This window comes from Oryctolagus cuniculus, chromosome 4 (assembly GCF_964237555.1).
Source record: "Oryctolagus cuniculus chromosome 4, mOryCun1.1, whole genome shotgun sequence".
NCBI lineage: Eukaryota > Metazoa > Chordata > Mammalia > Lagomorpha > Leporidae > Oryctolagus > Oryctolagus cuniculus.
Window position 1 is genome coordinate 54,576,023 of NC_091435.1, and position 20,720 is coordinate 54,596,742.

The following is a 20,720-nucleotide window of genomic DNA, read 5'->3' on the forward strand; positions in this document are numbered from 1 at the left end:
GGAGGATTAGCTTAGTGAGCCGGGGCGCCGGCCTCATATACTTTTCAAATTTGTTTATTATTTCTTTTTATTTATTTGAAAGGCAAGGAGACATAGAGACAAACAGAAAGAAATCTCCCATCTGCTGGTTCACTCCCCAGATGCTAGCAGTGGCCAGAAGTGGGCCACCCAGAGCCGGGAACCCAGAATTCAGTCCCAGTCTCTAACATGGGTGACATAGACCCAAGTACCTGAGCCACCATTCATTGCCTCCTGCTGTGTGTTAGCAGGATGCTGGACCGGAAGCAAAGGAGCCAGGATTCAAATCAGGCACATTCCAATATGTGATGCAGGTGTCTCAAACAGCTAAATTATATGCCTAACTGCACCCCCCCCCCCAAACACACACAACTCTTTTTTTTTAGATTTATTTGTTTAGTTGAAAGAGTTCCGCAGAGAGAGGAGAGGCAGGGAAAGAGAAAAAGGTCTTCCATCTGCTGGTTCACTCCCCAATTAGCTGCAACAGCCAGAGCTGTGCCAATCCAAAGCCAGGAGCCAGGAGCTTCTTCTGGGTCTCCCATGTGGGTGCAGAGGCCCAAAGACATGGGCCATCCTCTACTGCTTTTTCAGGCCATAGCCGAGAGCTGGATCGGAAGAGGAGCAGCTGGGACTCGACCCTGACGTCCATATGGGATGCCGGCACTGCAAGCAGCAGCTTAACCCACTAGGCCACAGCACCAGCCCGTCTCACCCCATTTTTTAAAAAAAGTTTTATTTATTCATTTTTTTTTTTGACAGAGTGGACAGTGAGAGAGAGAGAGACAGAGAGAAAGGTCTTCCTTTGCCGTTGGTTCACCCTCCAATGGCCGCTGCAGCCGGCGCACCGCGCTGATCTGAAGGCAGGAGCCAGGTGCTTCTCCTGGTCTCCCATGGGGTGCAGGGCCCAAGTACTTGGGCCATCCTCCACTGCCTTCCCGGGCCACAGCAGAGAGCTGGCCTGGAAGAGGTGCAACCAGGACAGAATCTGGCGCCCCGACCGGGACTAGAACCCGGTGTGCCGGCGCCGCAAGGCAGAGGATTAGCCTATTGAGCCATGGCGCCAGCCTTACTTATTGTTTTTAAAGTCAGAGTTACAGAGAGAGAAAAGAGAGAAAGAAAGATCTTCCATCTGCTGGTTTACTCCCAAGATTGTCACAACGGCCAACACAGGGCCAGGCCAAAGCCAGGAGCCAGGAGCCAGGAGCCAGGAGATTCATCTGAATCTCCTACGTGTGTGGCAGGGGCCCAGACACTTGGGCCATCTTCCACTACTTTTCCCAGGCCATTAGCAGAGAGCTGGATGGGAAGTGGAGCATCTGGTGCCCATGTGGGATGACAGCATTACAAGTGGCAGCTTTACCCATTATGCCACAACACCAGCCCCATTGGCCCCACCCCAACACACTTTTTTTTTTCTTAAAGTAATATTACTCATCTGACCAAAACCCAAAATTTGACGTCTGTTCCTATGAATAGAACCATTTAGTGTAGAATCTCTTAAAATTTTCAATAAAACTCACTGGAGAATTGGGAGCAATGGCTAACCCATTTTCGCACTTTTAAAAAATTTACATACAGCAATATTTACTTTTTTGTGTATAGTTCTATGATTCAGATGGACACATACACCTGCATAACCACCAGTATAATCAAATACAGAACATTTCCATCCCTCCCAAAAAATTCCCTTATGCTGGCTTTTTAAAATCTCCATTCTCAACCCCTGGCAACCGGGGATCTATTTTCTGTTGCTTCAACTTCACTTTTTCCCGAATGTCAAAGAAAAGGAATCATCGCATTTTGAATTTGACTTCTTTCATTTAGCATAATGAATTTGAAATATGTTCAAATAGCTGCCTGTGTTCATAATTTGTTCCCTTTTGCTACTGTGTAATATTCCATCAGAAATATTCCACAACTTGCTTATTCACTCACTAGTTGAAGGGCATCTAAATTGGTTCCTGTTTTGGGCAATTCTCAATAAAGCACTATAAATATTATGCACAGGTTTCAAGTGAACAATTACTCTTGATTTCTTGTGGATAGTTCTCTAGGGATTGAATTGCTGGCCTTTACTGTAAATGAATGTTTAATATTTACAAGGATCTGCCTAACTGTTTTCTAAAGTGACTGTACTATCGTGCATTCCCACCAGCACTGTAATTCCTCCCAACAATGGATGAACATTACGGTTGCTCTGCAATTTCATCAACACTTGGTATTGTCATTAGTTTTGGGGTAGTGGTGGTAGCTAATTATCTTTACATATATGTATTGGCCATCCATGTATATTCTTTAGTAAAGCAATTATTCAAATCTTTTACGTCTTTCTGAAATTTTATTTATTTATTTGAAAGTCGGGCCGGCACTGTGGCTCAGTGGGTTAAGCCGGTGTCTGCAGTACTGGCATTCCATATGGGTACTTGTTTAAGTCTTGACTACTCCACTTCTGATCCAGCTTTCTGCTGATGTGTCTGGGAAATCAGTGGAGGGTGGCCCATGTGCTTAGAACCCCGTACCCATGGGAGAACTGGATAAAGCTCCTATCTCCTGGCTATGGCCTGGCCCAGTTTTGGCTGTTGCAGCCTTTTGGGGAGTGAACCAGCAGATGGATGATCTCTCCCTTTCTGTGTCTCTCTCTCTGTCTCTCTCTCTCTGTAACTCTGAGTTTCAAATACATAAATGAATCATATATAAATATATATATACACACACGCACACACACACATACATATATAGAGAGAGAGTGCTTGTCCACCTACTTGTTTACTCCCCCAGCTGCCTATATTAGCTAAGACTGTGCCAGGCTAAAACCAGGAGCCAGGAACTCCATCCTGGTGTCCCATGTGGGTGACAGAGACCCAAGTACTTGGGCTGTCACCTACTGCTTCCCAAGGTGTGCATTAGCAGGCAGCAGGATCAGAAGCAGAGCCAGGACTTGAACCAGGCATTCTTGATATGCAGCATCTTAACTGCTAGACCAAACATCCACCTCGGGAATTATTTTATTAATTGGGTTTTAGCTGCATAAGAATTCATTGTTCCTTGATCCAGAAGACACTGAGTGGTTTGGATAGGCTTTTTCTGGAGCATGCTGTAGAAACAACTGTGTTTTTTTTTTTTTTTTTTTTTTTTTTTTTTGACAGGCAGAGTGGACAGTGAGAGAGAGAGACAGAGAGAGAAAGGTCTTCCTTTGCCGCTGGTTCACCCTCCAATGGCCGCCGCTGCAGCCGGCGCACCGCGCTGATCCTGGCAGGAGCCAGGAGCCAGGTGCTTTTCCTGGTCTCCCCTGGGGTGCAGGGCCCAAGCACCTGGGCCATCCTCCACTGCACTCCCTGGCCATAGCAGAGAGCTGGCCTGGAAGAGGGGCAACCGGGACAGAATCCGGCGCCCCAACCGGGACTAGAACCCGGTGTGCCGGCGCCGCAAGGTGGAGGATTAGCCTATTGAGCCACGGCGCCGGCTCGAAACAACTGTGTTTTAGTCCCTACTATCGCTCCCCCTCTTCGTGGATGAACGACACTAAGCCCTACTAGGCTTCATATCCGAGTCACGGCACCATTATGTCACTCCCCCTCTTCGTGGAGGAACGACACTAAACCCTGCCTAGGCTTCATATCCGAGTCACGGCACCATTATGTCGCTCCCCCTCTTCGTGGAGGAACGACACTAAACCCTGCCTAGGCTTCATATCCGAGTCACGGCACCATTATGTCGCTCCCCCTCTTCATGGAGGAATGACACTAAACCCTGCCTAGGCTTCATATCCGAGTCACGGCACCATTATGTCGCTCCCCCTCTTCATGGAGGAACAACACAGGACCCTGCGCTGTTCTTTTGTCTGCTCGGCCCTCCCCGGGTTTGCTGCTGGTTCTTCCCGGGTTGGCTACCGACCCTTCCACCTCCGTGGAAGGGCGGTTCCCCCTGGCCACTTTCCCCACTTCCGCGGGGGAGCGGCACACCTCCGGCCGGCTCTCTCGGGGGCTGCTCAGATGTTCCTCAGGTGTTCCTGGTGCATGTTGTCTCTCTCCTCCTTTATAGTCCTCTTCCGCCAATCCCAGCTCTGCTACCCACACGCCGAGTACGCTGCTCTCCTCCAATCAGGAGCAAGTCCTACTGTTTATTGGTTGAACTGGAGGCAGCTGTGTAGAAGCTGTTTCCTCCTCTCCCAGCGCCATATTGTGGGAGAGCACATGCATAGAATAAGTCTTAATTCCAGTAACAGTCTAGTCCGAGTTACTCCCAGTTGCTCCCCACACCTACTTTGCCAGCTACTAGTTAGCTGACGAAGGCAAGTCATGCTGCCTTTCATTTTACGGTTTCTCAGCTATGAACTGCAGGCATATAATTAGATAATCTCTAAAGTCCCCTCCAGTTCTGAACACAGCTGAGGAGGTAGAAGTCATACACATTATCTTCCCTACTCTACCCCCACCCCCAAGGCAATCAGCTTTCTTGTAGGACCCTAGAAGTAGGGATGCATATGACCACAGATAACCATGTTGATTTTCTTGCATATTGTCCCACTGTTCTGCCTTTTTCGTTGCCCCATTTGAGCTCCTTCCTTGGAAGACTGGCTCCAGGGCAGTCACTTCATAGACTGAAACCCTCTGTGAATGCCACTTGTAGTAAAGCCCCAGGCATCGCTGCCTGTGTCCATTGTGCAGCTGTTTACTATTGTTTTCTTCAAGATTCAAATTTAATTGCCTTTAACATAGTCAAGGGAACATTAGCTCATTGGAATAATTGAAAACACCTTTTGAAAAAGAGCAGCTGGGAATGCAAGCATGGGATTCAGTCATGCTGATCGTGGTTTTTCAGGGAAGACATTATTCCTCTATCCTGTGACATTTTCTAATAAATTTATAGAAAACAGTTTCACCTCAGATTTTCTGAGTCATAGACTTTGAGAGCCAGACACAGATGGTAATCTGTGACTTACTCAGGGCCTTCTGGATGTTAGGCTGCAAAACTGTCTGGGAGCCCCTGCCTGGTTCTTTCTCTGTACCACCAGCCTCAGCTTTTCCAGAGCCATGCAGAACATTCTGGAGTTAGAATCTAACTAGCCTTTCCCATTGCTTTTGACCCTGCTTTACTCCAAGCATGATAGAAGTCAAAGGGAAGAAGGAGCTGTACATACTCAGCTCAAATACTAACAAAAACTTCTGCAGTAGAACTGAGTGAGTTGACTTACCACCACTGTCCCAAGACCTCAATGCTGACAGGCCCTTGTCCTAGTCCATATGTCTTCAATACTTCCTAAGCTTGCCTGCTCCCTTCTATCCCATGTAATATTGAGATAATTTGAACTGACTGCAGTGCTTCAACATTTGCAAAGCAACTTAGGCTCCAAGTAGTTTTAACCCAAGATTATCTGCAAAATGTCATTCTTGAAACCTTTAAGGGATATTTGGGTATGTGGCTGTATCCACCCTTTTCCTCCAAAATAAGATATTTTAATAAGTGAATAAATGATAGGAAAGCATCATGTTTCTAAGGGAAGAGGAAGTATGAGAAATGTTGTAACAAGAAAATGGCATGCAGGTTTAAATATAGTATTTAGATGCTTAGCAACACATAGTTTCTACCATATTCCCAGTTAGGAACCTCATAAGTTACCTGTCATTAGAAGGGTAGCTATGTTCCAATTCAAGTGCCGTTTTTCTTAAAAAACATACTAGCTCATCAATCTTCCCGATAATCCTTGTAGTTGAGCCAACTTAAGCATCCCAGATTCCTGATTTTGCCTTATCAGGAAAAGGATAAAAATAATACTGGAAAAGTAACCATTTTCTACCAGTATCATTAGGCTCAAGTAAAAATCCCCTTTTTAAGACATCGTCAACATCTTCCTTAATACTTAATTCTTTGCTCAATATCTCCTCTAACTCAGAGGTATATTGTTTTGATTCCACATCAGACATAAGTAAATACTAAATTTTAAAAGTAATGTAGCCATTATGGTTAAGAGCTCAGATTCCAAGGCCAGATTCCTTCTGTTAGAATATTAACCCTGACGTTTTATCAGCTGTGTGTTCTGGCACAAGTTGCTTTACCCCTCTGTACCGTATTTGTGCCACATCTATAAAATGGAGTCAAGATATTCATGTCTACCTCAGAGGGTTGTTGTGGGCAGTGGTCTTCAAGATATACTCGCAAAATAACCTAGAAATATCATACTTCCTCACACATTTTCAATTTGGATGTCAAACTTCTCATCATGGATTTTAAAATGTTTTTATTCATCAGAATTAAAAAATAGTAAATATACTGTAGGATTTAAATAAGATGAGAATTGATTATGAGTTAGTTTACATACTGCCTGAAGATTTTATAACATGTTTTGGATGCTGAGAAGTTTGTAGATCCCAAAGACAGTGGTGTATAAGACAGTGAATCGCATTAAGATTTGTGTTAGGTGATAGCCAGTATGAATGTAAGTGGATTTTCAAGCAGTTAAAAAAAAAACTACAAATGAAAGTTAGGTGTAAAGGCTGATTTCCTCAAAATACCCTTGTGTGTGCAACTCTTGCACAGTATTTGGATACCCAGTGCAAATACCTCAATTTTACATCTGCTAGTTATAAGGGTTAAATTAGTCAATGCTTAGTAGACTCTCAGAACAACACTTGGTTTGCAGTCAATAAGCAGTGATCAAAAGTATGTTGTTGTTATTACTATTTAAGTCCCCCTTTCAGAAAGAACTGTGCATCCTCAGAGTCCCCATCTTTGTCTTCATAACTGACTCGCCTGCACTCAGCATCCTTTAGAATTAAGTGGCTAGGGGCTGGCGCCATGGCTTAGCTGGTAAAACCACCACCTGCAGTGCCAGCATCCCATATATGCGCCAGTTCAAGTCCTGGCTGCTCCATATGCTGTCTGCCATGGCCTGGGAAAGCAGTAGAAAATGGCCCAAGTCCTTCGGCCCCTGTGCCCACATGGGAAACCTGGAAGAAGCTCCTGGCTCTTGGCTTCTGATTGGTATGGCTTTGGCTATTGCGGCCATTTTAGGGGTGAACCAGCAGATGGAAGACCTCTTTCTCTCTCTCTCTCCCTCTACCTCTCTGTAACTCTGCCTTTTAAATAAATAAATATATCTTTAAAACAATAATTAAGTGACTAAAAATCAGAAAAACCCTGCTACTCTGTGTTAGAATCACATTTCCTATCTTCTTCTGTCCATGTACTCTTTACCCAGTTTCCCCTAATGGTAATCACAACCAAGATGTTGACATTGGTGTGACCAAGATACAAAATATTTCTGTCACCACAGGGATCTTTTGTGTTAATCTGTTATAGCCACAACCACTTGCCTTTCATCACCATTACTCCATTTCATTGATTTTATTATATGTCATATAAATGGAGTCATACTGTAGATAAACTTTTGGGCTGACTTTTTCCTGTCAGGATAATTTTCTGAAGATTCATCTAGGCTATTGCTTTATCAATAGTGTATTCCTTTTATTTGCTGACTAATATTATGCATTATCCTTATCATTCACCATTAAAGGACATCTTGGTTGTTTCTAGGTTTTGGCTATGACAAATAAAACTGCCATAAATATTTTTTACCAGTTGTTATATGAACATAAATTTTCATTTCTCTAAGATATGTATAGTAATACAGTTGCTGGTTAATATGATAGTTGCATGTTTGGTTTTTTAATAAACTAACAAAGCTGTTCCAATTTACATTCTCACCAGTAATGTTTGTATTCATCATTTGGTGTTGTCATTTTTTATGTAGCCATTCTGATAGGTATTTAGTATTTAAAACCTCAATTTGGTTTTAATATCCCTAATGACTCAGAGTGCCTTTTCATGTGATCATTTGCCATCTGTATATCCACCTTGATGAAATATCTGTTCATGTCCTTTGCCCATTGTCCAAATGATATTTTATTTTTTACTGTTATGAAAGTTTTTTGTATATTGTAGATAATTGTCTTTTGTCATATGTGTACTTTGGAAATATTTTCTCCCAGTCTGAACTCTTTCTTTTCATTCCCTTATCAGGAAATGTAGGGTAAAAGTTTTTCATTTTGATGCATTGTAGTTTATCATTTTTTTTAAGAATCACGTTTTTAGTGTTAAGTATAGAACTCTTTGTTTAATCCAAAATCCCTAAGATTTTCTCTTATTTTTTCCATATGTGTTATAGTTTTGAGTTTTACATTTTAAGTCCATGACCCATTTTGAGTTCATCATTGAGTAAGATTGTAGACTTGGCTTGAGATTTATTTCCCCATGCCCCCATGGATATCCAATTGCTCTAACACCATTTGTTGAAATGGTTATCTTTTGTACCATTTTCTAAAACACTCTGATTTCCTACATCCACTTTTGGGTAGTGTGTTCCATTTCACTGACCTAGAAGTATGGTTGTATCCTTCCACTGGTGTACACCTGCTTGATTACGGTAGCTGTCCTCATATGTTATGAAATCATGTATACTGATTCCTATCACTTTTTTCTTTTTTCCTGCATGGTTTTAGCTATGCTAGTTCCTTTGCCTTTCCATATAAATTTTAGAATTATCTTTTCTATATCTACAGAATTGCTGGTTTTTTTTAACTTTTATTTAATGAATATAAATTTCCAAAGTACAGAATATTGATTACAATGGCTTCCCCCCCCCATAACTTCCCTCCCACCCGCAACCCTCCCCTTATCCACTCCCTCTCCCCTTCCATTCACATCAAGATTCACTTTCGATTCTCTTTATATACAGAAGATCAGTTTAGCATACATGAAGTAAAGATTTCAACAGTTTGCTCCCACACAGAAACATAAAGTGAAAAATACTGTTTGAGTACTAGTTATAGCATTAAATCTCAATGTACAGCACACTAAGGACAGAGCTCCTACATGAGGAGTAAGTGCACAGTGAGTCCTGTTGTTGACTTTAGAAATTGACACTCTTGTTTATGGCATCAGTAATCTTGCTGTTATTTAGATTGGAATTGTTTTAACCCTATAAATCAATTTGAGGTAAGTCAACATATTTGCTATGTTAAGTGTTCTAAACCATGAATGTAATATATCTCTCCATTTTTGAGTCTTTCCTGTCTGCCTTGAGCATTTAATCATTTATAGGTTCTCAGTCATATATATGTTTTGTTGGATACTCTTTCAAATTCAGTTTTTCAAAAATGTGTATATAATGAACAACTTTGAAATCATTATTTTCAAAATCATCTTTAAATGAGCTAGATAATTAATTCTACATTTGAATATTGAGTATTAAGCAAATATCTCAAAGAATTACTTGGTTTTGAAATTTTTCCTAAACCAAGATTGGGCCTCCATCCCAACAGAATATTCAACTAGGATACTTGCTACATACTAAGTTACAGTGACTTTATTGCATTTTTTTCTGAATAGCTTTGTGAAATATTTTTGCTCAGTAGAAACCATTTTCATTGAATTTGTTAATTTTTAAAAATTTTACCAACAATGGCATAGATGGCAAGGTAATAATTGCTTTTACTGTGTAGCCAGATAGATGATTGAATTAAAAATAGAAAAAAAAAAGTAGTGCTTATATAGGTTACCATATGCTTCAGTAGAGAGATAGAATGAAATGGAAAGGAATAAGTGCTGTGTGGTAGAGTTGGAAATCCTGTATTTGAAAAACAAAGAAAGAATGATCCTGTATTTGAATCTCAGTTTCACTGCTTAGCCTGCTCCTTGCCCTTAGGGAAGTTACTGAACCTCTCTCAAACTTAGCTTCCTTGTCTGAACTTGATGACTAATATACCAACCTCATTAGATTCTTAGAATTAAATAGGATATTGAAGTATTCAGCATAGGACTTGGCATATAGCAAGCACTTAGTAAATGTAATTATCAATGACTCTAATACTTTTATTATTCATAAATGAACTTCAGCTCTTGCTATCTACAGGTTCCTTTCCCTTTTTTTTAATATTTAATTTATTTATTTGAGAGGTACAGACAGTGAGAGGGAGAGACAGAGAGAAAAGTCTTCCTTTCGTTGGTTCACTCCCCAGATGGCCACAACAGCTGGAGCTGCGCCGATCCGAAGCCGGGAGCCAGGTGCTTCTTTCCAGTCTCCCATACAGGTGCAGGGGTCGAGACACTTGGGCCATCTTCTACTGCTTTCCCAGGCCACAGCAGAGAGCTGGATTGGAAGAGGGGCAGCCAGGACTAGAACCAGCGCCCATATGGGATGCCGGTGCTGCAGGCGGAGGATTACCCCCTACGCCACAGCACCGGCCCCGCCTACAGGTTTCAATACTTGTAAAGGAAGCTGCCGTATATTATAAGTATTTGTGTATATCTTTTTTCTGTATATCTTCTGTATTTAGGCATAAGCACCTAAAATCATGAAAATTTTGCAACACTCAATATCTAGTATAACAGTACTTTCCCCAAAATGTTGAATTTCACAAAAATTATTGCCATGTACAGGGATGGAAATTTACCATGAAAACAAACCATTAGGTATAAGCCCTTTTTAATGGCTTCCTTAAATTAGGAAAACATTTTAAGTATCACAAATGATAAGAAAGACTTTTCATTGGCTTTACTGAATCTTCTAAGTTTGGAATTGTAAATCCAATTCCAGTTAAAAGGGAACTGTAATCAGCATGTGTGGGATATAGAGTAAAGTGGTTCAGGAAGCAGGTTTATGTTTTGCCAGTTGCAGAACTCTTTATATATTAAAGGAATTTTCAAATTTCTGCCAGTGATCATCTTTCATTGGTAACCCAGAGAAATTTTGAGCTGTCATTCTGTGGACTTTATGAGAAAGCTTAAATGCAAGACTGAATTAACCAGAGAACACAAGATTGAGTTTCTGTATTTCCTAGTTTTGAAATCTAGTTATGTGGGTAATAAGCTGAATACCCATCATCTTAGTGCTAACATTAAATATATCATTATATATTTCTTTATAGAGTATACTGCACGTTTATTCTCCTGATGGCAGGAGGCCCTGGGGAGCAAGAGATACATAAGCCTCCAATCTATTAATGCATCTATAAAATGAATGCATTATCATCTTTCCAAGTTTTCATAAGAAAAATGTATGTTAACGTAGGAAGGTAGAGAAGGAAGCAGGCTCTTACAGCTGGGATGGTAGGAGAAGCTACCCCACTTGGCCCTTACTGATGTAGCACAAAGGTGTTCATTGTGCTCTACCTACATCGCCTTAAGTCACTTAAATTTTCTGGGCCTCATTTCTGTATTTACACAGAGAATTGTAATAATGTTTCTACCTGCCCAAAGTGATAATCAAATAAGATAAGAAATAGGGAAGTGTATTGTTAGCTTGAGAAAACTATACAAATGTACCATGTTATTTTTGCAATAAGTACTTATTAAACACCCACTGTTTACCAGACTCCATCCTAGGGATAAAGATAGAAAGTCAGATAACATATGATCTTTAGCAATGGGGACCTAACAGTTCACCAAGGAGAGACAGATGTGAGAATTACTTAGGTACAATAAAGTGTCATATGTGTATAGAAGGAGGACAAAACATTCCAGATGTAGCTATGGGATTGGTTACTGGGGTAGAGTAGGAAGAGGGGTTTGAAGTAGAGAAATTCTGAAGCCATAAGTTCAAACTGAGGCTACCCACATGGAAATGGAACTTAGAGGAAGAAAAGTGTGACCCAGTTGCCAAAGTCCTTATTAAATAAAGTACAGTTGTGAGGAGAGATCACTAGGTGGCAGAACAGGAGAGTGGACAGGTATAGTATGGGGTAGATGGCCTGAGCCTTGAAGGAAGAGAGATTTTGATATGAGAACAGCAAGGCAGGTTGGGAGAATGCTGCCACCCCAGGCTTGTGGATGTGGGCTCTGGGAGCATGGGTACCCTCCTCTTAGGGGACAGGTTATACATTCTGAGGAAAGGGTTGGATGGAATGAGAGAGAAGAGGGATGGAATGAGAGATAAGAGGAGGAGTCTAAGAAGGCTAAAGATATGAGGGTTCTAATAAAGCAATATCTGCCATTTAGAGATCACCTAGAACAGCTGGTTTTTTACATTTAATCTTGTTTTATACATTTAGTCCTCATAAGACCCTACAAAGCAATGGCCATTGCTTAAAATTAGCAGATTAGTTTAATAAGGCTCAGAGGGGCTATGCGCATTATTTAGGATCAAACTGAAAGTCCACATTAGAATCACTGAGTCCACATCTGCCTGGCTGCAAAGCTATGCTTTTGTACTGTTTCCCAGGTCTTCGGAGAGATTTAGGGAGCATTAAGGATTTGGAAGGAAGTCAGAAAGGAAGGCAAGAATCAGAGGATGGAATACAGAGTTACATGGGGATGAAAATACAGGATGTGAGAATATTGTTGACCCGAGATGTTTGTGCTTTTGCTGTGCAAGCCGAGTCTCCAACATCTGTGGTGGAATCTGAGGCACACGAATGTGGGGGCCTAGATAGCTGCTTTGAATGGGGTACATTGGAGAAAGTGTTCTGGGGTCTTTTGAAGAGAATCCGGGCAGTTTTTGAGGGGAACCAGCCTTTGCTGACTTTCCCATTTGTGGAAGAGTGGTCAACCATAGCTTAGCTTCAGCCCAGGCATGCAGATGGCACAAAAGGAAGCATGGGGTAAAGTTGGCATCTAATGTGCATATGCAGTTGGGCCTCATCAGATTTGGGGGTGCCCTGCCACTTTGGTCTGCAGGACCTATGCAGCTTGGTGGTTCACATTTTGGATTTGCTGTTGGACTACAATGAAGAGCAAACACATCAATCCACCTCTCCAGATTGGTGATTTCTAGCTACTGTCTGCAACACTGTCTTTCCTTCCTCACCAGCCAAGCCTTGCTATTGTTCTGCTTTCATTTTCTAAGGGAGCATTAATACTGTAGCTGCAGCAGCTCTCCACTGCTCAGGAGGAAAGGGAGGGCACAGGCCAGGAGCAAGGACTTTTCTGAGAAGAAGCTGTGCTCTTTGAAGGGAAGAGTAGTCCAGTTCTATAGTAAGGAAGAAGTAGCCTCAGGTAGAGTGATCAGGTTAGAAGAAGCACAGAAAAGACCCAGAGTGAGCAACTAAAGAAATGTTGGGATTCTCACAACTTTCTTTGCAGTGAAGTGCTTACTTTCTTTAGAACTCTTGATTGTGGTAGAAATCAATACGTCCTTCAAAGTTAACACACATGCTATCCAGTCCAGTCCCTCCAATGAGGGGCTAGGTGGTGAGAGGGCAAATAAGTGTCCACAGAGAGGAGAAAGAAGTGAAAGTAGCCTGAAAAGCTTTCGCTTGCATAGTTTGCAGAAGAAATCGGATCCTTGCCATAAATGTGATGTCTGCTTCTCCACAGATGTGAGATCTCTTTTCCCTTTGAGCTATGCCAGTACTTTATGTGTACCTCTCCTGTGACACTTACCTGTATCCCATTTTGTTTTATAGTCTTTGTGTCTTTCTCACTTCCTCTACTAAACTGATAATTCTTTGAAGGCAAGGAGAGTGGTCAGTTCCATTCTGTGTCCTCCACAACACTTTGTATTCAGTAACTACTCCATGACTGACCGAGTATATGAACTCAAGGACACTGTGATTCATCTGCGTTTGTTAGCTTTTTACTTGGCTGCTAAAGACAACCATTTACAAAGCCAGCCTTCTCCTTTCTCTGGGATCAGGAGCCCACTTAAAAATGCTCTGTAATGTTTTAAGTGTGTAAATGAGAGATTTTCTGTTTAGGGAATGTTGCTATGCCCTCTCATCAAAAATAGTCTTTCCATCTACTGCCAAGCTCTGCCAGGGTGGAGCAGATTGGCAAGAACAGTCAGAAGGAAAGAGCAATATAAGGCTACTCATGGCCCTGCAGGTGCCAGTGGAGGAGGAAAATTGTGTGTGGTTGGGGTTTGTGGTGCTAAGTGCTGTAAAAATGAAGCAGAGCAACTGATTGTGGCTGTACAGATGTAGAGTTTGTAAAATACCTTCCCTGACATATATTCCTGTGCCCTCTGTGATCCTAGGCCAGGAGTCTTTAAAAGGAAACTGGTGATTTGAAGTCTAACCACAGAAGCAGAATAAGTGGCCCTTTAAGAGGAGACCACTCAGACCATGGAGAAAGCAGTAGCTCAAAGAGTCAGCCAGAAACACACGTGGAACCCTGAGTCCAGAGCAGAGCAGAAGGCTGGACCAAGCCGCTCCACTCTGCATTTTCTTGTTGCTCCCTTGGGCACTACCTCAGGGGAAGCAAGCCAGTGACAAGATAACTATTTTCATTTTTGCAAAATCTATTCTAAGTGTGAAGCTATATGTGGGACTGTAGAGTTTTCAGGGGGTTATTCTCCAAATCCTGAAGATCTTGTCTAGGGAAATTAGAAGCACTGAGCAAGCAGGTAAGAGCACTAGTCCCTAGTTTTGAGCAAAAAAGAATGATGGGAAATAAATGACCAAAGTTAGGATGGTTTCCAGCATGGGCTGTATCAGAAACCACAGAATAGTCACTTCCAGTGCCAGTTATAAATTGCCTCCCTGGGAAATTCAACAGGAAAACATTTGGCTTTGGCCTAACTGGCCTTGCAGTAAACATGCTTGCTCAAATAACAAATTGTTGCAATAATATGGACCTGTCTGTGCTGTTCCTGAAGAAGGGTCTGTACCCTGTGTATTGACAGCATTACCAATGAGCAGCTGATCTTTAGGTGAAGATAAGTTCTTAATAATAAGAACCAGGAACATGGTTCTGCATAGCTTCCCTACAGTTTGTTTAACCAGCTATATTAATACAGTGGTTTTCACTTGGAAAAGCATCTACATACACCCATTAATTTGTAGGCCCAAAGGACACATCAGCTGTCTGTGTGTTTTGGCTGGAGAGAGCAGTCTGTAATGAGAGTGGCCCTCGCCCACCACCAGTCATGCCCAGTTGCAGGATGGGGGTTGTGAAGAAGTTGTTCATCAAGGCATCTGGACAAGCTCCAGGCGCCTTCACTGGCTGGCCCACCTTCACCTCTGCCCGAAGCAAGAAGCAAGACCAAGATGACATGGCTGTGGTCACATGAAGCCCATTAACTGCATCAGTTGTCTTTATTTGTGTATTCAAGAACGCTGAGCTTCTCTTTTTTAAACAAGAAATTTGAACCACATTTTGTTTGAGATACTCCAGAGAGACGTAGCAATGTGGTTACCATTTTATAAACTTTTAAAGGAAACTGTTAGCAGTTCACAACTTTGTTTAAAGAACAATGGCTTGGAGCACAGGCCTATGTTCTGAAGACCCAAAGGACAGTGACCAGGGCAGAGCCTGCTGGCCAATGCTTGCTTTGCCTGGCCAGAAATCAAGTTAGGGTTGAGGGCCTCTTCCCATTTTGCAGGAGTGTCAGTGAATTTGGGCTTTAGTGATTTGCACTTATACTCTTGGCTTATTAGCTCTCATCAGGTAGAAAAGAAACTTGGGAAGAGTGAGGATAAAATAGTCACCTCTGTTATTTTCTCTGAGCCCAGAGACTGGCTGAGAACTACCATTTACAGGTTAGCTTGCTCACTGTCCAGCCACTGCCATCCTGTTTCTTCACTTCTGTACTTCTGTATCTCTTTCTTCTCTCTGTAGCAACCAAAAAGTCACCTGTGCCCTCATTCTAATCTTTCTGTTAATCTGCCTTTATTTAACTTTCTCCTCATGATCATGTCTTGTGTTTACAGTATTCTTCCCTTACGAGTGATTTCTTTTACTATAGTTAGCTGTAGCTAGTAGTCTCCTAGTGTTGTCTTGGAAGACTGTTCACAATTATTGTTTGTCTCACAAACATTCCCCTAACAACATAAAAATATTTATGTCTATATCAATTTTTAAAATCCATTTACAAGGCTGATCAGTAGATAAGGTATTGTACTACCACAGATGAAAACTGAGGTAGCCTATAGTTGAAGCCATTCAATGTTGTTGATTATGGGATGCCAAAAGTTCCCAAGTACACAGATTTTTATAGGAATCTAGACTAGTGTTATCATTTCTGACATGTTTTTGAAAAGTCAGTTTATCTAATAGACATTTCTTTTGGATTGATTATAATTCATCTCCAGCAACCTCATAATTTACATAGCCTCATAGGCTATGATTAAAATGTTAACTAATTCTGGGGCAAAAGGGACTCTCAGAAAGGCTGGATAATCATTGAACAGTATAGTTAAAGGGCTGTAAGATTAACCATGTTTAAACTAAAACACAGCATTTCTCATGTACCTTCTAAGCAGTACTGACCAGGCATTTCCTGGAGATTAATGACAGTCTGAGTTAATGGGCTGAGGGAAGATCATTAATCCTTTCACAAAGGTAGTTTGGAAAGCAAAAATGAAAAACAACTGCCAGGTCAAGGCCATATGGTCCCAGGAGATGTCTCAGAAGATTAGTTTCCTTTTCAGAAGCCCATATTTAACTACTGTGCTCACTCTCCTTTCTCTACTTGACAGGCCTCAGACTCAGCTCGTCAGCCTCCTGGGATACCATTAGTTTTTTAAAAGTAGCTTATAATCTCCCTTTTCATCAAACAAAACCCTTTCATTAATGAGCTTCCATTTCTCACCTAGAAATCTCATCATCTTAGAAGTCATTTATTTCATCTCGCCATTGGATGGCATGGACAGAGAATTGTGCTTTGGAGTCTAGAAGCCAAAGAAGTCAGAATATACTGCCTAGGGGTTTGGATTTGATAAAATGCTCAAATGTTCTGTACATAGATAATAACACGAAATTACTCTCAATGGTAGGCTGGGAATATTGGAACAATTACAGATACCACAACAATAAATCAGAAAAAACTGACTCATCAAAAGAATAGAGAGACAAGTCAGTACAATCAGGGTAGCATTTTAAGCAGAAGCAAGCATCTACGTTGCAGAATACTCTCTAGGGATATACACTTGTGTGTGATAAAATGCCAGATACTGTAGAAGTTCAGTATTCTTCCAGGCCATCCTAGACTTGACCAGTTCTTCAGGTAGGCTAATCTGAATCTGTTTCATGGACCCGCCTCTCTTGCCAGATTTATTCATCTCATGATTACACAGAATATAACATACCCTCTGGGGCAAGAAGGGCTCCAGTGGAGGTTAGTGGTGGCAAGTGAGAGGGAGAGTGGTGGCAGAGGAAGATCCACCTTTTGGATGAGCACACCGAGGAACCCGACTTTGGCTCTTTCCCCAAAGAACAGCTGCAAGCTGGAGAACAAACTCATGGTTAGAAAAAAATTGCCTGCATGCATGGACTTCATCTTCTGTAACTGTGTGTCTCTGGTAAGGGGTGGGCTGCAGAATGTTGCTCTCCTGCTATGAGTGTGAGCCCCCTTTTGAATCCTTTGGATGAGAAAAACCCCATCTCACTGACTCAGGTGGTATCTAACTGGTTGTTAATTTCTTTTCCCTGTGTATATTTTTGTATATTTGGGAAATTTAAGACACCAGAGGTTACTGTACTACTTAACAAAAAGCGTGAAAATTAATAAAATAGAGGTAATGTGCCAAAGGAAATTCTGAGAAAAATGTTTTCTGGTCATTCTGGTGAAGGGTAGAAATGCAAATGCCTCATTAAAATGGTAACTGGCACTTTTCCATTAAAATATATCTTATTTAACCATGAAAGTGTTAAATCCTTGCAGGTCTTATGATACAGCCAAGAAATATAAATTTGTAGCTACTAGTTCAAATTGAACCACTTTAGTACTGCAAGTACAAGTGAAAACTTTTGTATTCTTCCATACTGTTTTTTTTTTTTTAATCTTGTTTTATATACAGATTAGTTCCACTAGATCTGGACTTTTCAAGTTTCCTTTCAACTGAAACTACTTCTACAAATGAATTATCCAGATGTAGATGGGATATAATAATAGAATTATGTGCTGAAATAACTAGATTATTTGGGTCATGATTGCAGTTTTATGATACCATCTGGGAAAATGACTAAGTGCTTGTGGATTTGAAGGAACCTGGAGTTTTTTCTCCCTTCAGTAGCATTATGGCCTCATCTGACACTTTGTTGGTAGTGAAATTTCCTGGTCACTTTGCTTACTTTGAGAGTGATGGATCCACAGCTGTGTCAGGATTTGGACTGGAGCTTTCCTTCCACACATTTGACAGGTATTTAATACATCAGTACGGTCTTTCTGAAATGGGCTATTTTAACCACTGAATGATAGAATAGTAAAACATGCTATCGTGTAAGTATAAATGCTGTCTTTCCAAACCAGGAAGGAACAAATAAAACTCTGTGGAAGTGCCTTGTTTTAAAAGGAGTAATTTGAAGCTCTACCATTAACACTCTCCCAAGGTAGTGTTACATAAATAATCACTGCTAGCAGGAAATGTCATTTTCCATTCTAGAATAATCTGAACATGTTTAGGAATTTCATTGTCTCCTCAGAATCCTCTGGACTGTGGGGCCATAAATTATCAGTTTTTTTTAATATATGTTTCATTAAGTGATTTTTTAAAAATTTATGGTAGAAGAAAGCCAGAGAATTGTAAAAATAGTTGCTTGCTTAGAACCAGAAAATTTCGGGGGAGAGAAAAGATTTTCTACCTTTCTAACATTGCTCAAGGAAATTTCTGTTTGACTTTCAATAATCAATTTTTTTGGTTTTTCTTTGTGTTTAATTCATGAAATATGGCATTTTAAACTCAGTAGGCTTGGGAGGGAGGGTGTGTGTGTACAGCACTCTTCTTAGGGTCCCAACGAAAACATATCACTTAAATGCCAGTTCCCTTGATTTCTACATGATATTTCTAGATCAGGACTTCTTTATTTGATCCAGGGGATCCAAAGTTTTGTGTTTGTATTTATTCTAGGTCTCAGAAGAGCCTGGTATACCATATTTTCAAGACTGAATTGTTAAGACCTAATCTATAGCATCATTGTGGGAGTTTCCTGTATTAATAACAATTATAATAATGGTTTCTGATAATTGAGCATTTATGTGCCACTGTCTTCAATGCTTTATAGTTCTCACTTATCTCTCCCAACCAAGGCTGATACAATTATTATATTTTATATTTGAAGAAACATAAGACTCTGAGAAGTTAAGTAACTTGTTGAAGGTCATACACAGTGGAATTAGAAGCTGATGATAATAATGCCATCCAGGAAGATCCATGCTCTTAGGCACAATGCTTTCAGTGATGAATACATCCATTTGTCATTTACTTCTGACTTTGATTTTGTTTGATATTTATGTATTCAGTTCAAGGAGCCTTCTTTCCGTTCTACTAATTGGGCATTGCTCCACATCTAAATGCTGCTATATATGAATTGTAATTTATAGATTTGTGTTGTAATTCCAAGATTGACATTGGGTTGTAGATTTCAGGATAGTGCCTGACATGTCATTTGTTTATTATGTAAATAAGTAAATAAAGGAACACATATTTGCCCTTCTAAATATGGCCCCCTGGGCCTTCTTCATTTGTAATACCCCCTGAGCACACCGTGTGTGGTGGGGGCAGGGGTAGTGGCAGCAACAGTGATGGGTGTTGTTTTTGACAGACAGTGGGTATGCAGTAATGTCCACCTGACTTCTAAAATCAGATCATATTCCCTTGTAACTGTATATTTGTCAGAAGCCAGCAGCCTTCAGCCAATTTCTCAGCATGACCTTTTGAAGGCAGCTACTTGGAGTTTTTGCATAGTTTTTTTGCTCCATGGCTTTCTCATTGGATTACACAATTTTGACAGCCAGTGTTGCCTAAGAATAGTTATAGAGCTGAAATTCCTGGGGTCCTGGGGTCCTGAAAGTTGACCATTTTTAACTATCTGTAAAATAACAGATATATTTCTCTGCCACTGACTTCCCCAGGCCTCAATTCTTCATCTGTAAACCAAGGTGTAAAAACTGTATCTGTGATTTTTCAAAGGTTCTTTTTTCCTGTGTTGTTTTAATATCCTAAAAATAGTTTTTTCAATAAAAATTTACACATCTCTAGTATATCAGCACTAGAGCAGAATATACTTGTTGAAGCTTGAGGTGGGAGGCTCTCCATATGGAGCCATACAGATGTGTAAGGTATGCTTTACATACAAGAAAAAAGTTACCCTTTATGTAATGCACACTTCTGCAAATTTTGTTAAACTCATTCACATAACTACCACAGTCAGGACACAGAGCAGTTCTATTAACCTAAAACAATCCCTGTTGCCTCTTTGTGGTCAATCCCTTTTTTTCAGCCCCCAACTGCTTGCAACCACTGATCTATTTCTATCCCTATAGCTTTTCATTTTCCATACTGTCATATAAATGGAGTCATTGAGGATGTAGCTTTTTGAGCTTAGATTCTTTCACTTACCATAACATAACTGAGGTTCATCCATAGTGTCTTGTGACTATTAGTAGTGCCAAGTGATTCACTATGTGAATGCAGTACAATTTGATTATCCATTCACCAGTTGAAAGACATTGGGTATTTCAAGTTGTTGGCAATTATGAACAAAGCTTCTATAAATATTGACAGTTAACATTTTAAAGTTAGTGATATGTCATGTAGTTGTTAGATAAGAAAGTATTGCATTCAAAGGCCAGTATTGTGGCATAGCAAGTATAGCCACCACCTGCAATACTGATATCCCAGGCACCAGTTCGAGACCCAGCGAAACCACTTCCAGCCCAGCTCCCTGCCAATGCCAAAACAGCAGAAAATGACCCACGTGCTTGAGCCCCTTCACCCACATGGAAGACTGGAAGAAGCTCTGGGCTCCTGGCCTCACATAGCCCCAAC

General features: G+C 40.9%; 2 protein-coding genes across 20 annotated transcripts in view; one reads left to right on the plus strand and one right to left on the minus strand.

The window, feature by feature from the left end:
* Positions 1-20,720, plus strand: part of CMSS1 (cms1 ribosomal small subunit homolog) — a 407,069-nt gene that overhangs the window by 284,043 nt on the left and 102,306 nt on the right. For 3 of the 13 annotated variants that reach the window (XM_008267054.4, XM_070071984.1, XM_008267056.4), the window contains exon 1: positions 17,725-18,092. The exons of 8 other annotated variants lie outside the window; for them this stretch is intronic. In XM_008267054.4, the coding sequence (XP_008265276.2) occupies positions 18,035-18,092 (58 nt within the window). In that variant the 5' untranslated portion in view covers positions 17,725-18,034. Of the gene's footprint in view, positions 1-15,636; positions 18,093-20,720 lie in introns of those variants that run through there. 2 more of the 13 variants (XM_070071978.1, XM_051859381.2) reach the window with 1 other exon arrangement.
* Positions 1-20,720, minus strand: part of FILIP1L (filamin A interacting protein 1 like) — a 299,778-nt gene that overhangs the window by 270,933 nt on the left and 8,125 nt on the right. The gene's annotated exons all lie outside the window — the stretch shown is intronic.